The sequence below is a fragment of the Arachis hypogaea genome, chromosome 5, assembly GCF_003086295.3.
Source record: "Arachis hypogaea cultivar Tifrunner chromosome 5, arahy.Tifrunner.gnm2.J5K5, whole genome shotgun sequence".
In the NCBI taxonomy this organism is placed as follows: Eukaryota; Viridiplantae; Streptophyta; class Magnoliopsida; order Fabales; family Fabaceae; genus Arachis; species Arachis hypogaea.
In genome coordinates this window covers 106,907,373-106,926,403 of record NC_092040.1, presented here as the reverse complement: position 1 = coordinate 106,926,403, position 19,031 = coordinate 106,907,373, and the positions used below count along the sequence as shown (strand labels likewise).

Here is a 19,031-nt window from a genome sequence, read left to right as displayed (position 1 = left end):
TCTGGAAACCAATAACAGCCCTGCGAAGAAGCAACAGCACAGCAATCGGAACAAGAAGTACCTGTTAATGTATAAGTTTTACTGCTTTTACAAATTTTGATAATTTCGGTTCACTACATGGTTTAATTATGGTTCAGTTGAATTCAGAAATGAATTCAATATGTTCTTGTCTTTGGACTCTCTTCTGTTTCTTACAGCTGCCCTTCGAAACTCGAAAAGCAGGCTGTCGAAGAATCTTCACTCAGAAAAACGGAGCCATAACCTACGTTGAATGTGTAAGTTTTAATTAATATCATTTTTTCGATGTTCAGATTTTGGTTTCTCAAAACCTATTCTAATTATTCAACATTAACTTCTTCCTTGTTTACGAGTTCTGTTATTGAAGAGTTAATCAACGATGACTATATCTATGAAGTTTTTGATAATGCAGCAGCCGGAGATTCTGGGAGATTTCCGCAAATGGGATTGAGTTGGGTTTTGCAGGACGTCAAAGTTCGCCAGTGGGTTCACTCCTTTGCAGCCAAAGCCCTTAGTTTCTCTAGATACTTCATAAGTGGATTAGATTTCAAGGATTCAGGAAGGATATAAAGCAAACTAGTAAGGGATGACTATTAACATTTACAGAGGATAAAGGATATTGGTTTTTGCAAAATTATTTGCACTGTAAAAATGTAATAGAGTTAAACAAATATGTGAGAATAACATTTTTAATGTACAAAAACATGGTTGAAGGAAAAGGATAACAGAGAGTCAGCAGAACCACAAGTCCACAACACAACAACTGAGCATGGAGCCCTACCTTTGCATGAATTAATAAATGCATCGCATGTGCACTTAGGTAGCGTTTGTTTTGAGGTACTGAGACAGAGACTATGAGATTGAGATTCAGTATCATGTTTGTTGGTTCAGAGGCTGGTACTAAAATTTTTGTCTCTGTCTCCAAAATTTCAGTATTTCAATACCTCTAAAAAGTGGGTACACATGAGATTAAAATTTTTAGAGATGGAAACTGCAACTTTAAAAATATTTTATACCTTAAATACCTTCATTTCAATTAATTAATTCCAATTTTACCCTTTGTACAAATTCAATTAGAATTTCATTTTTGTTTCAATTTTTGTCTCCCACTTTGTACTAAACAGAATATTGAGATTTATTCTAATCTTTGTCTCTTAGTATTTGTCCCTCAGTCTCAGTCTTTTCGGCTTTGTCTCTCCACCAAACGCTACCTTAAAGCCTAAACACCCCACTCCTCCTACCACTAGATGAAAAAATGGTTTTTGAATTCGCAATTCTTTTTTATATATATTCTGAGTAAATTCACTTATTTTTAATGTTGGAGAATGATATTACAATTTACGTGTTTTATAAAAAACCCTAAAAACCAACCTTCAACCCCAAACGTTACCTAACCTAACCTAACCTAACCCACCCCCAAATGTAAACCTAGCCGTAGCCACTCTCTACTCTCACTCTCTCACTGCACTCTCTCTCAGTCTCACTTGACGAAACCCAAGGCCGGCGGCTAACTCACCTTCTTGCAGCATCTCTCAGCGCCGGCGAAGCCTTTCCTCCCACCACCTCGCGGCGCCGTCGATCCTTTCCTCCCAGGCTCCCAGCACCTCCTCGTGGATAGCACCACCCAGCCCCATCCAGGACCACCCTCGCGGAGTCGCAGTCGTGGACACTACACTACCCAGCACCATCCAGCAGCTAGCAGTGCACCACCCCGGGTGCCATCAACAGAACCGATCTGGCCACCCACAGCACAGCATAGCACCGAGCCACCCAACCACTGATTCAAGTCAGATATGGAGCCCGAGCCTCCGAGTCAGGTGTGTAATTTGACTAATTTCTGTTCAATAATGATTGATTCATTATCGTTGGTTGTTGCTCAATAATTATCAATGTTCTAAAAATCGGTTTGAATCGGTCGGTCGAATCAGTTGAACTGCAAACCGATGAGAATTACAATTCTGTTATATTCTAAAACAGTAAAAATTAAAAACCAGAATTAAACCAATAAATCGGCCGATAAAAGTAGGTCGAACCAAATTGAAACCCGGCCGATTTTCTTATTTTGCCCAAAATGCCAAAACGCAAACATCCCCAACCCTACCAACCCTAACTCCCTCCAACTCTCCAACGGCACAGCACACACTCCCTCTCTTGTCCCTCCCATCACCCTCGAGCTGGCCGTTCCTCTCAACACCAGCGAGCTCAATCCCTCCCTTTCGTTCAGCTACCGGACTGCTCCTGACGCCGTTGTCGGTTGGAGCTTCAAAGCTCACTTAGTCCCTCACTCAGCTAACGTCTCAGACTCTCAGCAGTGGAAGAAGCACAGTCGCCGGGCTCCCTTCTTGCCTCCGTTGCGTAGCTCTGTTCCACCGTCGTCGGCATCATCTCTGTTCTTCTGTCGCAAGCTCTGTTCCTGCCTTCGTCGCCAGTTTTATTCATGCCTCCGTCGCCAGCTCTGTTCTTCTAGGTATTTTACTATTTTTTAACAATAATTGTTGAATAATTATTGTTGAATAATCTCTGAACTTGTTATAGCCTTATGGGTTGAATAATTGTTAATTAATCTATGAATTCCTAGGTTGAATAATATGTTGAATAATGGTTGAATATTGTTAATTAATAATTTTTAATTTGTGATTTACTGATTTTTCATTTTTCTTCTTCAATTATTTTTGTTTGTGGTTTAGGATTGATAATTTGTAGTTCTATTGTCTTTAATTTCTATTTTTAATTTCATTTTTTACAGTGATTGACTGATTTTGTTTGATTCTGTTATGGTTCTGCTTCTGTCTTTTGTTGTTAAATTTTTTTGTTGTATATCTGTTGCTGTCCTTGAAAGTTGAGAACTTGAGATTATTGAGTTGTTATATTTGGATAATGTAAAGTGCATTTGCGCATATTCCAGATGAATTAGAAGAGAAGCTGGTGAATAAGATTTTAAATTGTGAAATAATGTGTTGTTGAAAGATGATAATAATGAATAAATTTGATTTTCGCGGTTTAATCTTTCTCAGTTGCTCATCATCTTGCTTCATTGTCTAGTGCTTTGTTTCCTTGCTCGTGTTAAGATCTTCACTACCTATACAGCTTGTGCGTTGGAGCTTACTAGTGTTATCTTGATCTTCCTCCAATAGTTCATAGTGCTTAAAATAATATTGCTTTCTTCTGGCACCTCCGATGGGTGAGTTTGGTTGGCTTGGCTAACTCCTTCGTCATTATTCTCTAGCCTTCTATTGTTATTTTCATAGCTCTCCTTAGCTCAACCTTTAAATTTTTGCTCACAGGACTTTCATTCACTATATCTTCTATATCTATTATTAGGTTGTTGGTAAATCTGGAGCAAATTTTTGCGGATTTTGATTATTGATGACAAATTTTGATGTTGGCATTTCATGTTTGATTTTTCCTTTGCTATTTATTTGACTTTTAAGTTTGTATTTATATGAAATTACAACATTGTGGTTGATGTAGTACTTTTAATTTGGATGATATTTTAAAGTTTATATTATTTTACTATTTCGATTGAATCACGGTTGAACCGATTGAACCGCTAAATCAGTATACCAGCAGTTAGAGCGGTTCGATGATTGGTTCGATTTTCTGAACCTTGATAATTATTGATTCATTGTTTTATTCTGTTCAACAACTTCTTATTGTTGTTCATTGTGTTATTTGTTGTACATTGTTTATCAATGTTTTGAAAACCGGACTGGACCGGCCAGTCTGATCGATTTGGCGAACCAGACGTCTTTATGATTTGGTTTAACTTATAAAATCGGTAATTACAAAACTGCTTAAAAAAGTGTTGAACCGGCCGGTCAGATCGAACCGGAACCTGGCCGGTTTTCCTGAAACGTTGCCGTTTTGCGTTTTGTATAAAAGCGTTCAGTAGCTTCTCTTAAGCTCTGTTTACTCCAACTCCCCTCAACTCTCACTCTCTCAAACGAAGCTCTCTTCTCCCAAAAAGAAACCCTAGCTTACAGTAGCTTCTGCCGCTGTCCGTCGCTTTCAGGAGCTTCCGTCCTCGTTTGGTCGTCGTCGTCGTGCTCCAAGTCCCCAACTCCTCTCCTCATTCACCAATCGCAGCTTCTTCCTTGTTCTCCGCGTCCGTTGTCTGGTCTACCTCTGCTCAGCCGTCTGCCGCCATCCGTTGTCATGCTTGTCGCCTCGTCGCCGTTGTCCGTCGTGCTCAACCACTTTTCCTCATACTCTGCCCAGACTGCTCAGATCAAAGAAGGCAATGGCTTCTCTGCTCACTGCTACTGCTTGTTTCCTTTTGTTTTTTATTTTTCGTTCAGAAATTATATTGATTATTGAATGATTGATTGATTATTGAATATTTAATTGATTAATTAGCTCTGGTCATTGCTGTTGTGATGTACTGTAATGTTCTGTGGCTTTTTCATTGATGTGCTGTGTATTTTGTGCTCAGTTGTGCTGTGTTTATGTGGTGACTTAAAATTTTTCTTTGATAACTTAGCTTTGCCATGCTTGATAAATTTTGCCAATTATGCATTTCTTGACATTTGTATGCCTCTCTAGATTCTAAATAGTGTCCTTATGTTTCTGATTTTGACAATTTGAGTTGTTTATGAAGCATAGTTCACTGTTATTGCAAATGATTTTGGACCGCTTTTGAGGAGTGTATGAAGTAGATTACCTGCTGTGTTTGGAGTTGTGTATTAACTAAATTGGTTAATTTGTTATTTTTGTAAAGGGTACAAAAGATAGTGAAATCATTTTGTGAAGTTAAGTTCTGAATAGTTATAGGAAATATATATCTGGTATATCAATTGAGAATAGTTTTGTTAAAAAGGAGTCTTTAGCATTGTTAATATGTTTCATTTTCTAAATAGCAATTACACAGTATTCTAGCATTCCAAGTTTTCCTTTCTTTTTGGTTCTTCAATCTGTTTCTTTCAGTAGAGCTTGTTCATGATCATCCACCATGTCCACTTCAGGTTGTGTTACAGCTTGTTAAATAGAGTTTAAGGCTCTAATATCCATTTATTAGTTGGCAATGTTAATATTATCACTATGCAATTTATAAATCATTCAGTTTTTATGAATTTGAAACTATGACTTGTTCATTATAATCGGTCTTATATTTATCCTTATTAATCTTTATTAATTTTTTGCTAACAATTTTGTTAAAATTGTGCATAAATTGTGATTGTCTTAATAATATAATGAGTATTATATTATTAATTGATGAGATCAAAGATTATTTAACTTTTGAATTTGTACTTTGACAAGATTTAAGATTTTGGTTGATGTAGTATTTTAAATTGGGATGATAATTTAAAGTTTATATTGGACTTTAATTTGTTTTAGTGTGTTTATTTATATTTTATTATTTTATTATAAAACGGTTATTCCGGTTGAACCATGGTTGAACCGGTTGGACCAGTAAACCAGTAAACTAGTGACTAGAGCGGTTTGATAACCGGTCCGGTTTTCAGAACCTTGTTGTTTACTGAAATAGATTCTGATTGCTGGTTTTATGTTCATTGTTTTATTTGTTGTTCATTGTTTAGGGTCTTAGGGAAATTGCTTCTGATTGCTGGTTCTGTAATCTGTGGTTCACTGTTCATTATTTTATTTGTTGTTCATTGTTTAGGGAAATTACTTCTGATTGCTGGATCTGTTTGATAATTGGCCAATAATAATATCTGAATATAGATATAGATATATATGTAGGTAGAAACCGCCGGTTTCCAATTTACAAATCAAAATTTTCATACCAAATACAACTAATTCTCAAATTAAAAGTGACCGGCGAAATGTTTTAATTTAAAGATAGTTATATATTTTACAAGGTGCTTGTTGATATGTAGTTTCAGTTACTGATGAGTCCCATTATTCTTGCCACTACGCTTGAAGGACAGAACGTGTGGGAAGCAGATAAATTCTACATGGGACAAGTTTCAACTTGGATCAAATATTTGAAACTTTGTGCTGAATTTGTGCTGAATTCTTTTCCTGATTTTTTTTATCATGGCAGGTATAGGATGCATCCAGAGATATGTAAATCCTCTTCAGTCTTCTACAAAAATTTTCAAGCTTAATCACTGAAAACAAAACATTGCCACTGATTCATTCAATCGTCAAATTTGTTCTTTTTTCTCATTTCTGAATTCTACAATGCAAAGGGTATCTTCAACAATCTCAAGGACCATAGCTTCTTTGTCCAAGGCCAGAAGCCCGTTTCTGCTTAAACGCCCTTTCTTTGCAGCAACTACCCAGAAATCGCAGCAGCCGGAGATTCCGGGAGATATCCGGAAATGGGGTTCGGCTGGGTTTTGCAGGACGTCAAAGTTCGCCAGTGGGTTCACTCCTTTGCAGCCAAAGCCCTTGGATTCCATTGTAGATGTTGAAAGATTGAAGGATCGCTACCCTGATGATATTGCTTCTATTTGGGATGATGCAAGTCTTTCATTTTCGGGCTACTCATTACTCAATTAGCATGCATCAAATAGTTCTTTGTTCTTTTCTTTATGGACTTATATGCATTAAGATAAGGATCAGATTAAACTCAAAATCCTCTTGTTTGTCTTTGCTGTTTGATTTTACTATATTTGTTTTTTTTTTCTTATTCTTTTCACTGGAATTTGTGGAACTTGGTAAAAAAAATGCTTTTGCTTGTGCCTAATGTGATATGTTGAATAGCTTGAGTTAGCTTTTCTTAGCTTTGATGGAATCATGGAATGCAATTCATCATAAAGCCATTATGTTGTGTAACAATTTATGTCTCCTTTAAAGAGTTTTGTTTATTTATTTATGATAATATGATTTGGCTTGTTTTATTTCAGTATCACTTGGGAAGAGGTCATATTGGAGCATCCATGAAAGCAAAACTTTATAACCTGCTCGAGCATAGAGCTTCAGAATGGTATTATTTTTTCTTTTTAATTATTATTATGGTAGTTATTAAGATATGTATCACGATATTTGTACCATTCCAGAATTCATGTTCTCACCTCAGCTTTATTTATCCTCGGCAGCCGATATTTTGTCATTCCTGTGTGGAGAGGAAGCGGTTATACGACAATGTTTGTTCAAGGTTTGTTACAAATTTTATCTCGCTTATCATTTAGTCTAAATTTAATTAATACTTGTGAATCAAAACTGTGTTACAAATCTTTGATGATTTTTTAAAAGAGAGTCTGACCTTGATACATAGGATAAACACTGACCTTGGACCCTTATGTATATCCTAAAAATCTAGGTTACTAGTAGAAATTCTATAAGCTCAATCTATTCAGATAGCTAATGGAAACGTGAATATACCGTTCAGTTCAGCTATGTTGATGCAAACGATTTATTTGTTTTGTTGTCTCTATTTGCTTCTCTTCTTCCAATTTGATTTTGAGATGCATATTCATTCTTTTCTTGCAGTGCAGATGCCACACATTCTTTTTACGGGTCTTGAAGATTACAAGGCCAGGGGAACACAAGCAGCCCCCTACTTTACTGTGACCTTTTACAAAGAATTTGCTGAGACCAAGGACTTGGTGCTTATCCGTGGGGATGTTGTGTTTACCAGCAAGCTGACCGACTCTGAGGCGGAATGGCTAATAGAAACTGTTCAGTCTTTCTATTTGAATGATGTGAGGTACAAACTGGTTGAGAGGTTCAACAAAGAAACACATGATTTTGAGTTTAAGGATGTCTTGCAAGCGTTGAACATGCCGATTCTGTGACCACTTTTAATTGGACAAATACTAAATTGCTGCAACAAGCAAAGAAGAAGGGTTGATTGGAGTTAGGACATTGAAGTTGCAAATGAACCTGTTTATCGAGATGTCTGTCTGCAGCCTATGGTGAAGGAAGATACAAAATGGAAATGACTCATGGTAAGGTTAGAGGAGATATTTCTTCATTTTTTATTTGTTAAAATCTTGCATTCAAATACTTTTATGTGTTTTCTTCTGGCGCAAGGAAGGGACTAGAAGTTAACTTCCAATTATATATATCCCCAAATGTAGTCTTATTTCTTTCTTGCTTGCTGAAACATTACTTACCCAGTTACCAATTATATATATAATGAAGGATGTGTGAAACTAGAAAAACATCAATACTATTTATGAACATTGATCTATTTTCTTGATTGTTAATTCTACAAATAACTTTTAAGAAAATACAATATGAATAGCAAGGGAAAATAAAGTAAAGCTTTGCATTACATTCAAAGCATGATCTTCATGAAAATCACTGCATTATCATATCACGATATTCCAAATCTTCTCAAAAACCTCTTGACACATGACATTTTTAGTACTATCTCATGCATTTTTGTTATAGCAACAGAATCCATAAATGAAAACATGTTTTGACAAACAAACCGGCATGAGAGTGGTTGCCCTTGACTTTTAAAAATGGTCATGGCAAAACAAAATCCAATAGGAAATCGTCTTATCTAAAACTGGATCAGATGAGATTACATTCATTCGAGGAATGAAAACTTTCTCACCAATATACTGCCCCGTAATAACGATAACACTTATGATATTTTGTCCCAATTCACTAACAACTAATCTTGTAGCATGATTGGAACTCCCTTTTTCAAAATTTATTTATAATTTGGAGTTTAAGAACATTTCATTTCATTTAAGAATTCAAAGTTTAAGTAGCGTATCGGAGAAGTGAAGGAGCGGCAACGGTCGAAATTTTCGGCTATGTGTGAGACTGAGAGTGAGTGTCTGTCGGTGCTATAGGGGGCTGATTTGTTGGGACCAATTATTTTGGGACTAACATTGGATTTTTTTTTTGGGTAAATTATCAGAATAAATCATTTGCATTTTAATTTTATCAAATTATAATATTTAAATATTGCATTGGCAAATGAAACTTTTATATTATTATGGAAACCGTGATAAGGGATTTGTCGATTGTCAATACACATAAACCACCAGAGGGTATAACTGAGGGTATAACTGTTTACGTTTAAATAAAATAAAGAAAAAATTGCGACACTCCTTCCAGCAGTTTTTTTTCGAAGTCCAACAATGCATAAATCGTAGGAGGGATATAATGGTTTATGCCTACACAAAAATGCCTATAAATAGTAAGTAGGAAGAAGTGGTGTGATGGTAGAGGGTCATTTTCACAAATTTACAAATGAATAGTGAGAAAAGTTTTTTTGTTCTAATCCATTGTTCTGAAAAAAAAAAAAAAAAAATAAAAGGCACGGTGTTAAGTTTACTAATAGCGAACCGGTGAATGTTTTTATCCAGCCAACAAATATTTTGTCAGAACTAAAGACGAGTATATTGCAAAAGGCGTGGTTGTGTGGAGTTAAGTGGGTGAAGAAGGTATTTCTAAAAGATTCTAATTGTGGTTGTGTCAACTGGTGTGCAGTATGAAACGTTTGTGATAGGGCTAGACGAAGACATGCAGGTTTTATTTCATTGTTGGCGCAGTTTTCCAGAAGTGAGAATAGACAAGCTGTATGACAAGTTGGAAAATGGTGTCGATAGTTACGGGGCATCAACGACGAATCCTCAGTTGACGACGGTGGGGGTGCTTCTACCTTGATGCATGTCGTTGCACCTGGTTGTTTGTTGGCTGATCTTCCATCTATTGTAGTTGGGATAGCTAGGTCACCCCGTATGATTTTGGGTATTTTAGGTGACGGTGAATCGGATCGGGTTGAAAATGCAATGCGAGAGGATGATTCAGACGATGAGCCAACTCACATCGTGGGGGATAGTAACGAGGATACTCCTAGAAACTTACCTACACATCAAGGGTCATCCAGTTCTGGGTCACAGCAACACCCTCCACATTTCTCAACGCTGAACATGTAAGTCGTCTGCTAGCAATCGGACATAGATCCTATCTTTGAAGGTCAAGGATTACACAAGAAAAATCCTTTTGGGGAATTTCAGATTGGACAATCTTTCTAAACTAAGGAGGGAGCTGTGTTGAGCATAAAGAATTATGGCATCTGTCGTAGAGTTGAGTACCGGGTGATAGAGTCAGATCATTTGAAGTATCATGGGAGATGCAAGGAGTTCGAGAAAGGTTGCACGTGGATGATTCGCATCATACTTCGGCAGCGAAAGAGTACTTGGGAGGTTAGAAGGTACAACGGACCTCACACTTGCTTGGCCACATCGATTTTGAGCGATCACCGATAGCTCGATCATCATCTCATTTGTGCAAGGATCTTTTCGTTGGTTGGACCCAATGCAGCGGTTACGATAAAAGTGTTGCAAGAAGCTATTGAGGCAACCTATGGATTCAAGCCTAGTTACAGGAAGGTGTGAATGGCAAAACAGAAGGCAGTTGCATAGATCTACGGGGATTGGAAAGAGTCGTATGTCGAGTTGTCCCGTTGGATCCTTGGTGTGCAATCCACGATGGATGGAACCGTAACGTTGTTGAAGACTTCTCCGGTACATGTCGGTGATCAGGTTGATGAGTCTACAGTGTACTTTTATCGTCTTTTTTGGACATTTCCTCCATGCATTGAGGTATTTATACATTGCAAGCCACTAGTCAGTATCGACGAGACTCATTTGTGTGGGAAGTATGGCGGCACTTTGCTTCTAGCTATTGCACAAGACGGTAACTTGAATATCTTGCCCATTGTCTTTGCACTTGTGGAAGGCGAGAATGCGGAGTCCTGAGCTTTTTTCTTATCCAACTTGCGTCAACATGTGATCCCACAAGAAGATATTTTGGTGATCTCTGACAGGCACAATGACATTAAGGCTGCAGTGGAGGCACCTGATAGTGGTTGGCTACCACTTCATGCATATAGAGCGTTTTGCATTCGTCATGTTGCAGCTGATTTCACCCTCAATTTCAAGGGACAGGATGCGAGATGACTACTTTTGAATGCAGTTTATGCTAAGACTGAGGCAGAATTTGACTATTAGTTTGATATTATGAGGACTGAGAATCCAGCCATGTGCGATTGGGCGAACAGGATGGAGTACGATAAGTGGATCTAGCACCAGGATGGAGGCAGATGGTTCAGCTACATGACGACAAACATATCCGAGTGCGTTAATTATGTATTGAAGGGCACACGAAATCTGCCGGTCACTGTATTGGTGAAGTCCACATACGGAAGGCTTGCAGAACTTTTTGTCATTCGAGGACAGACGGCAGAGGCGCAATTGGAAACTGGGCACCTGTTTTGCCAAGCTCTAGTGAAGGCAATAGAGTGCAACTTGAGAGATTTGAGATGCTTCATCGTCACTCTGTTTGATAAGCATCAATCTGAGTATACTGTGGCTAAGACGACTCCTACGAATAACTTCTCGCTCGGTAAGTATCGGATTTCTCTCAACGATCACACATGTGATTGCAGGTACTTTCAGGCTCTCCATTACCTGTGCTGCCATGCGATCGCATGCTGTGCTCAGTCCCGACTGAACTGGGCTACATCATGAAGTTTATACCATGAGTAAGGTGTTTAGTGTATACCGGATGGGATTTTTGTCGCCTATTCTAGATGGACTTTGGCCATCTTATGACAGTCTGACTATTGTGGTCTCTGCAGATAGCTAGGACACATTCGTAGGAGTTGGCCTCACGAGGCTCCATGGCCGGATGTGATGGATAGCTGTCATGATGTTGTTGGTTTTGTTTCTGTTGCTCCTTTTGTATTTCTGTTGTCTTTATTTTAGTCCATGTCATCCTTGTGATCAAGCTTTTATTGTTCTGCCTTTTATGTTTCGTGTTTTTCTATGTAGTTATGATTCTCTTGAGTAAAGTTAATGTCATTATGTTTGTCATTTTCTTGAGTAAAATTAATTTTATTATGTTTGTGATTCTCTTGAGTACCTGAAACTAATTTTATAATATTTGTCATTCAATGTATGATGTGTCATCTAAACATGAAATAGTGAAAATCTGAATAAGCAAACTGACAAAGTCATACACATAATGAAGCCAGCATACATGAAACTAAACATAAATAAACATAAATAACATACTCATAAGTATATGAAACTAAATATAAATAAGCAACTACTGATCCTGCTCGTCATCATCGTAGAGTTAATAACTATCTTTTGAGTAGTCCTACTTTTAGTGGTGGGTTAGTTACTCTGTTTTGATAGAGAGGTTGTTGAAATCTCCTTTTTAAATAAATAGAAAAGATTGTAGGAGCTAATTAATGATTCAGATTGTAGAAGCTATGAAGTCGGGTAGGTGTCGATCCAAGTAAATATTTATCGATTCAACCTTATTCGTTTTGGGCTTGGCTAAGCGATGGGTCAAAATATGAACACATATAAATATGGAATTTAATTTATTTATTTAAAAGAAATTCCCAATTCTGTATAATTATATTCCAATTTATTTACATAAGCAAGTAATAAAAGAACAATTTAATTTACCCTTTCGTAAGTTTTTTATTTATATTTTTTTTCTTCTATGTCGTGTTCCTTTGTAAAATTTCAATTTTCAAATACAAGCCATTCCTTTTATGCAGTGTTGATTAATTGAGACAATTGTAAGTTCAAATTCATTTATATGAACCAATTTCCTTTACTTCTGTAACTTGGAAGAGAACACTTAGGACTTATGAAGATACGTGCTAGTAAGTGCATAAGGTGCTGTTTCTTTAAAAAATAAAAAGAGTGTGTAAAATTTAGCTAACATATGACTCATGTAGGCAGGATGATACTGTCCTCAACCATTGGCTAGTAAATGGAAAACACTATGTACAGACCAGGTTAAAATCCATTAGTTTACAGTTAAAATTTGCATGCCTTACTAATTGTTCTGTAATCTTATCAACTTTATATTCTATTTGGTTGTCCATCGTGCAGTATGTCTCAATCTTTTTAAATAAGGAACCTAATGCCAATATCAACACTGGTGATTCCTCCTAAACTAGTACTATATCTTAACAACACAGATTTTGGTTTGTAAATGCACCTCCAAAATGTTATATAAATGCACCTCCAAAATGTTATATAGAACAGATAAATTTTTCAAACCCACAATTAGTAGAACTTATAAATTCTGCAGCTGCTAATCTTGTAACTTGAAATGATGATTGAGGAATGTAATTTCCATTACTTTGGTACCATCCTGTTATAGCCTATATGAAGGGTTTTAATCCTATGTTGCTAACTTGTTAGCATTGAACAATGCAATAAAGTGATAAACAGCTATGTAGTGAGAAGTTACTTGGCTAATTACCATTTATTCAACAGCTACCAATGTTTCAACAATTGCAAAAGAAATTTTATCGATAGCTATACTTTTGTATATTAATACTCATCAAAGTGGAGTATAATAGTAATATGATAGAGTACAATCATATTAACTCAGTATAAAGTCAAGCCAAAATTTAACAAACATAACCAAAAGCACTTGCTACTTATTAGACCACTAACCACACTAAGATATTTCAATAGATCATCATCCAACTTCACAAGCTAAGGTGTAGGCTATAACATTGTCTGGTATCAGATCATTTTCTGGAATCCAAATCAAATCTTCTGCACTATACTACTAAGTACTAAAGATTACATGGTTTCATAACAAGCTTGAGCCAAACATGGCTTGATGAGAATCTCAATTGGAGTAGCTTTGGCATAAGACAGTCCAAGGATACCAGTCATATCAATTGCTTCATCAGAAGATGGTTTCAAAATCTCAAACGAGTGCAAGAACCTGGCCAAAGCAAAGTGAACCATTTGAAGTGCAAACGACATTCCAGGACACATCCTTCTACCACTTCCAAATGGCAAAAACTCGAAATGCTGACCCTTAAGGTCTGTGTCTCTGTGAGTTGTGAGGAACCTCTCTGGCTTGAATTCCAAGGGATCTGACCAAATACTAGGATCAGTTTGAATCTTCCATATATTTGTAATTAGTCGAGATCCTTTTGTAACATAAAATCCACCTAAAGTGCAACTCTCTGTGAATTCACGTGGTCCTCCAAGAGGACCTGCTGGATATAATCTTAGTGTCTCTTTCACTATGGCTTGAAGATACACCAATTTGTTTAAATCTGACTCCGTTATGCATCTCTCTTTTCCAATTTGACTATCGAGTTCTTCTTTTACTTTTTTTAGTGTACGAGGATTTCTTAATAACAAACTTAGTGCCCATGTAAGAGTAACACCAGTTGTATCAGTTCCTCCCACGATCATTGCCTGCAAAAAAGGTTTACCAAATTAATCAGAAAAAAATGCTGCTATAATTAATTAATTTTCTCAACATGATTGTTCTGAAAAACAGGACACTTAGTCGAATTGTGTAAAACCAATACTAGCCATATTAGTTTACTCATTTTTAATTGAATTACACAACTTTGTACTGATTCTCAAATTTCAATATATTGATCATTTCCTTTACTTATTTTCTAATTTAGAAAAATGAAAGTAAGAAATAACACTAGAATAAAAATAAATCTAACTGTTGACACTATGTTTGACTAGAGTTGTATATAAGCTATACTATAAGCAACAAGCAACAGAATAAACAATAAATATCAACTATGCTATGCATACCTAAAAAAATTAGCCACTAAAAAAATTAGCCACCAAAATAATTATCAGTGTAAATACATATTGAAATATAAAATACATATTTAAAATAAGTTAAATAACATATGTATTTATATAAAAATATATAAAAATTAATTTGGCGACTAATTTCGATATGAATATAACATTTTTTAAATAAATATAGACAAACAATAACAATAAGCCATAAGATATAAGTTAACATAAATTTTAAAGGGTAAAATATGTCTCTTGTCTTTGAAGTTTGGGAAAAATTTTAAAAATATTCCTAAGTTTTTTTTTTTCTCAAAAATTTTTTATTTGCATTAAATATACTGCTAACAGCCAAATTTTCAAAAAAATTAAGACTAATCCAGCAATAATGCATAACAACTATCTCTGATTTACTTGTGTTGATAGTTATTCTTATAAAATTGTTGCTAATTGATCCTAAATTTTTTGAAAAATTAGCTTTTAAGAATATATTTAATGCAAGTCAAAAATTTTTTGAACAAAATAAAATTTAAGAATATTTTTAAAATTTTTAACAAACTTAAACAACAAAAAATATACTTTATCCAATTTTAAGGAGGTATTTCTAAATTTTTAAAATACATTTTTAATTTTTAATATATTGAACTTATATCAGTTGATTATTAACTCCTAATAAAATCGTACACAACTTAAAAATAAACTCATACCATTGTTGTGGCTTTAATTATAGTATCAGCATCAAACCCATGAATCTTTTTTTCTCCGATAATGGAAATCATAACATCCATGAAGTCACGTTCACTGGTAGCCTTTTCACCGAAACTTCTTCTATGCTCCTCTAACCATTCATTCAAAACACTGTCCAATTCCTTAGCAGTTCTTTTCATGGCTCTCTCATGGCCTCCCAAATCCATCCACCTGAGCGCAGGAATAGCGTCTCCCACAGTAAATAACCCCAAAAGATGCATAAAATCTTCAATTAATTTTAAACACTTCTTCGCCTTTTCCTCGCCGACGGCCGTCGACACAGCATCCGCGGTAGCACCACCAAAGTATCTCTTTCCAGCAATCATTCTAAGAACCGAGTTGAAGGTCAGTTGCGAAAACCATTCTTTCATCTCCACCGACACATAACCGTCATCATCAGAGTTATAAGACTCCTTGTTTTTCTTTCTGGACCAAAGACTATAGAGCTCGTTAATGGAAGCTTGAACTTCAGAGACGCGAACGTGGCCTAGTAGCTCTATGCGGCGGTTCGAGAGTAGCTCTAACGTTACGATCTTTCGAAGCTCGCGCCAGTATGGACCGTACGGTCCTAAACCGAAAACGGCGAAGTTGTAAGAAAGGTTCTCAATTGCAACGGTTTTGGGGCGAGACGAAATGGCCATGTCGTTTATGGTGAAACACTCTTTGGCCATTTCCCAGTTGCTGAGTACTATGGTCTTTGTAGCGCCGAACTTGATGGTGAAAAGAGGTCCATATTTATCAGCCATGGTGCCTAAAGTCGTGTGGAGTGGCTGTGAACCGCGCAACAATGGAAGGTGACCCAGTATAGGCCACGCACCAGCTGCCATGGGAGGTTCTTTGAGGTTACCACCAGGTTTGAAGGGACGAAAGAGAAGTATATAGAGCAAGACTATTATTAGAGAAAGGATTCCGATTATGGCGGTGGGGTTTAGGTAATTTAAGACTGAATCCATTTTTCCTCTGTTTTTCTCACCGGATGTCGGTTTGTGTTTGGAGTAGCTAGATATGACTTTTCTTGTGTGAGTAAGTACCTTATACTAAACACCCGAAACATAGATATGGATAAAAATATAATTGATCTCTTATTTATAATATCTAAAAGTCGTAAATGTATGTATTTTTAAATAAATTTGAATAAGACAATTTACTTTTTACTTTTTGTTACAGATCTGTCATCTTTTCCTTTCGATGTTCCTACATTTAAAATTTTGGCCGATGGTGGTCAGTAATGGTTATCGGCAACCAGGGGCTGTGATATTGTTGGTGGTGAGAGGAATAAAGGGTGATGAAAAGGAACAAAAATAAATTAAAACAAAATTAACTTAGTTATTTATTGTCGATTATGCTCCATTTTTTAAAATGTTTAATGAATAAATGATCATTTATTTTCATAAAAAAAATTTTGATATATATATTCATACTATATTGAAAAAATTTTTGATCATTTATTTTTTTGTGACATGCAAGGTTTTGAAAACCGAACCGGTCATTGAACCGCTCTAGGTACTGGTTCACTAGTTCATAGGTTCAACCGGTCCGACCGTGGTTGAACCGTAAAAACCATTTTATAATCAGATTTCACAAAATCAGAATTCAATTTACACTATCAGAATTCACAAAATCAATTCATATTTCATCACAGTTTCATGACTTCATCATAGTTCAGTCAGTTCACAGAGTTCACATATCACTATCAGTTCATAACAGTTTCAGAGACTCAGAGTTTCATCAAAATTCTTTGTTCACAGAGTATCAGATCTCATCACAAAATCATGTTCATAACTAAATTAAAAAATAAAAGTTACCTGAAAATGAGGACTTCAGTTCTTCAACGCTGCTGACGCTTCTTTGTTGCTTTCTCTCAGAGGCAGACGCTGACGGCGAAGTGGCTGAGGGGCTGACCGTGCTGACGCTGCTGAGGGCGACGCTGCTAAGGGCGCTGACCGTGCTGACGCTGCTGAGGGCGATGCTGCTGAGGGCGACGCTGCTGAGGGCGCGACGCTGCTGAGGGCGCGACGGAGGTGGGTGCGTTGAGGGCTTCAGGCGTTCTGTCTCTCACAGTGGTGGCCGGTGGGTCATGGTGGGTCGTGGCCTCGTGGCCTCGTCGGTGTTGTGCTGTGGGAGTGGGAGTGTGGGAGTGGGACGCTGGAGGCTGGAGGCTGGAGTGAAGGCGAAGCACGAAGTGACGAAGGAGAAAAGGAAAAGGGAATTAGGGTTCCCACATTGCAAAACGACGACGTTTTGCTGCTAGCTTAAAAAACCGGCCGGGTCCCGATTCGGTTCGACCAACCGGTAACCGGCCGGTTCGTCGGTTTAATACCGGTTATCAAATTCTGCGGTTTTTTTTGTTGACCGAACCGCTTCAGCGTCCGGTTCACGGTTCGACCGGCCGGTTCGAACCGATTTTCAGAATATTGGTGACATGACACTTCAATTCTTTAAATATAGAATATTTTTGTCATACAAAAAACATTTTGTGTGAATACAAATTTAGTTTTGATTTAATATAAAATATTTTTATTTTTTATAGATATAAATAATTATTTATTTAACTATTAAATAAAATAAATAATATTTTTTTCTAATATTACAACTCAATTTTTTATAGTTCAAAATTAAACTCATATTCCATGCATCCTCTGAGCCAAGTGTAATTACGAAAGCAATATCCTCAAATTTCAATAATATTCCAAAGTGAGAGAGAGATCTACTAGAAGATGTGTTTCAACAGATATAAGCATTTGCCAAGAAAATTAGTCAAACCTAATCCGATGAAATTGCATAAGGAAGTTTCATTCCTTCCCATGTTGACAGGTACGTGCATGATGTCAGAGATATGCTGAGTGGTGAGTCGTGGTTCAAATAATAGTCCACAACATACTCTTTTCCGGGGCTAGCTACTATGTAAATAAATTAAAATTTAATCTTTTATCAAAGACTGGAGGAGAGAAGCATTTGAGGCATTTGAGCAACATCATATTGGGACACCAAAGCATGTACTCTTCCAAATACTGAACAATACACCGTACATATACACGCACCCTCTTTACGCTTTTGATTTTTTATATGGAGAAGAGAATGTAGTAATACAACAATGTGGAGAAGAGAGATACTTTACATATATATGGTGTTAGCAAAAAAGCGGACCCTCCGTTTTCAGTTTGAAAAAAAATAAAAAAAGTTAAAATTACAATACGGACGGTCCGATTTATAATTTCAAAAATAAAAAAAAATTAATGTTGAAATCGGACCGTCCGATTTTCATTTCAACAAATTAAAAAAAATAAAAAATACAAATTGGACCCTCCGATTTTGTGTTTATTTTATTCTTCAAGCAAATCGGACCCTTCGATTTATAGTTTATTTTTTTATCAAACAAATCGGACCGTCCGATTTGAATAAAACACCATATAAAAAAAACCTAATTTTTCCATAATAATGTATTACACCTATATTTAGCCAATATAAAAAAAAATTAGCCCCCTCTTTACTTTTAAGATAATAATAAAAATATTTGTATCAAAATTAAATTAAAGTTGGTAAAAAATTCTTTAAAACATAGTTAAACATAATTAATTCGGTTATACCATTAAATTATTAATTTAACCAGTCAGTCATTGATTTGTTCGACTAATTCGATTATAATTAAATAAAAATATAAAAATATAAAATTATAACAATAAAATTAAAATAAAAAATTAAAGTACATGTATATGTGTTATAAATATATTAATAATTATCAAATATTAATTTTTAAATATAATTAATGATGTAAAAAAATAAACTAGTCAC

General features: G+C 36.0%; 3 protein-coding genes across 4 annotated transcripts; 2 read left to right on the top strand and 1 right to left on the bottom strand.

Moving 5' to 3' along the window:
* The first annotated feature begins 3,922 nt into the window (after window positions 1-3,922).
* On the top strand, window positions 3,923-8,119 carry LOC112802543 (uncharacterized). Of its 2 annotated transcripts, XM_025845801.3 has the most exons (6): window positions 3,924-4,255; window positions 5,907-6,022; window positions 6,171-6,444; window positions 6,831-6,910; window positions 7,023-7,081; window positions 7,417-8,119. In XM_025845801.3, exons 2-6 carry the CDS (start codon window positions 5,934-5,936, stop codon window positions 7,719-7,721), a joined length of 807 nt encoding a protein of 268 aa, XP_025701586.2. In that variant the 5' UTR covers window positions 3,924-4,255; window positions 5,907-5,933; the 3' UTR covers window positions 7,722-8,119. The 2 variants fall into 2 exon arrangements, with proteins under 2 accessions (XP_025701587.1, XP_025701586.2); XM_025845802.3 differs by lacking the exon at window positions 5,907-6,022 and having other exon boundaries at window positions 3,923-4,255; window positions 6,023-6,444.
* Window positions 8,120-10,382: 2,263 nt separating this feature from the next.
* Window positions 10,383-10,853, top strand: LOC112803953 (uncharacterized). Its single transcript, XM_025847400.1, has 2 exons — window positions 10,383-10,645; window positions 10,721-10,853. Exons 1-2 carry the CDS (start codon window positions 10,383-10,385, stop codon window positions 10,851-10,853), a joined length of 396 nt encoding a protein of 131 aa, XP_025703185.1.
* A 2,364-nt stretch (window positions 10,854-13,217) lies between these two features.
* Window positions 13,218-16,399, bottom strand: LOC112802542 (cytochrome P450 82A1). Its single transcript, XM_025845800.2, has 2 exons — window positions 15,200-16,399; window positions 13,218-14,147 (listed from the first exon to the last, which is right to left on the bottom strand). Exons 1-2 carry the CDS (start codon window positions 16,190-16,192, stop codon window positions 13,515-13,517), a joined length of 1,626 nt encoding a protein of 541 aa, XP_025701585.1. The 5' UTR covers window positions 16,193-16,399; the 3' UTR covers window positions 13,218-13,514.
* Window positions 16,400-19,031: the final 2,632 nt, after the last annotated feature.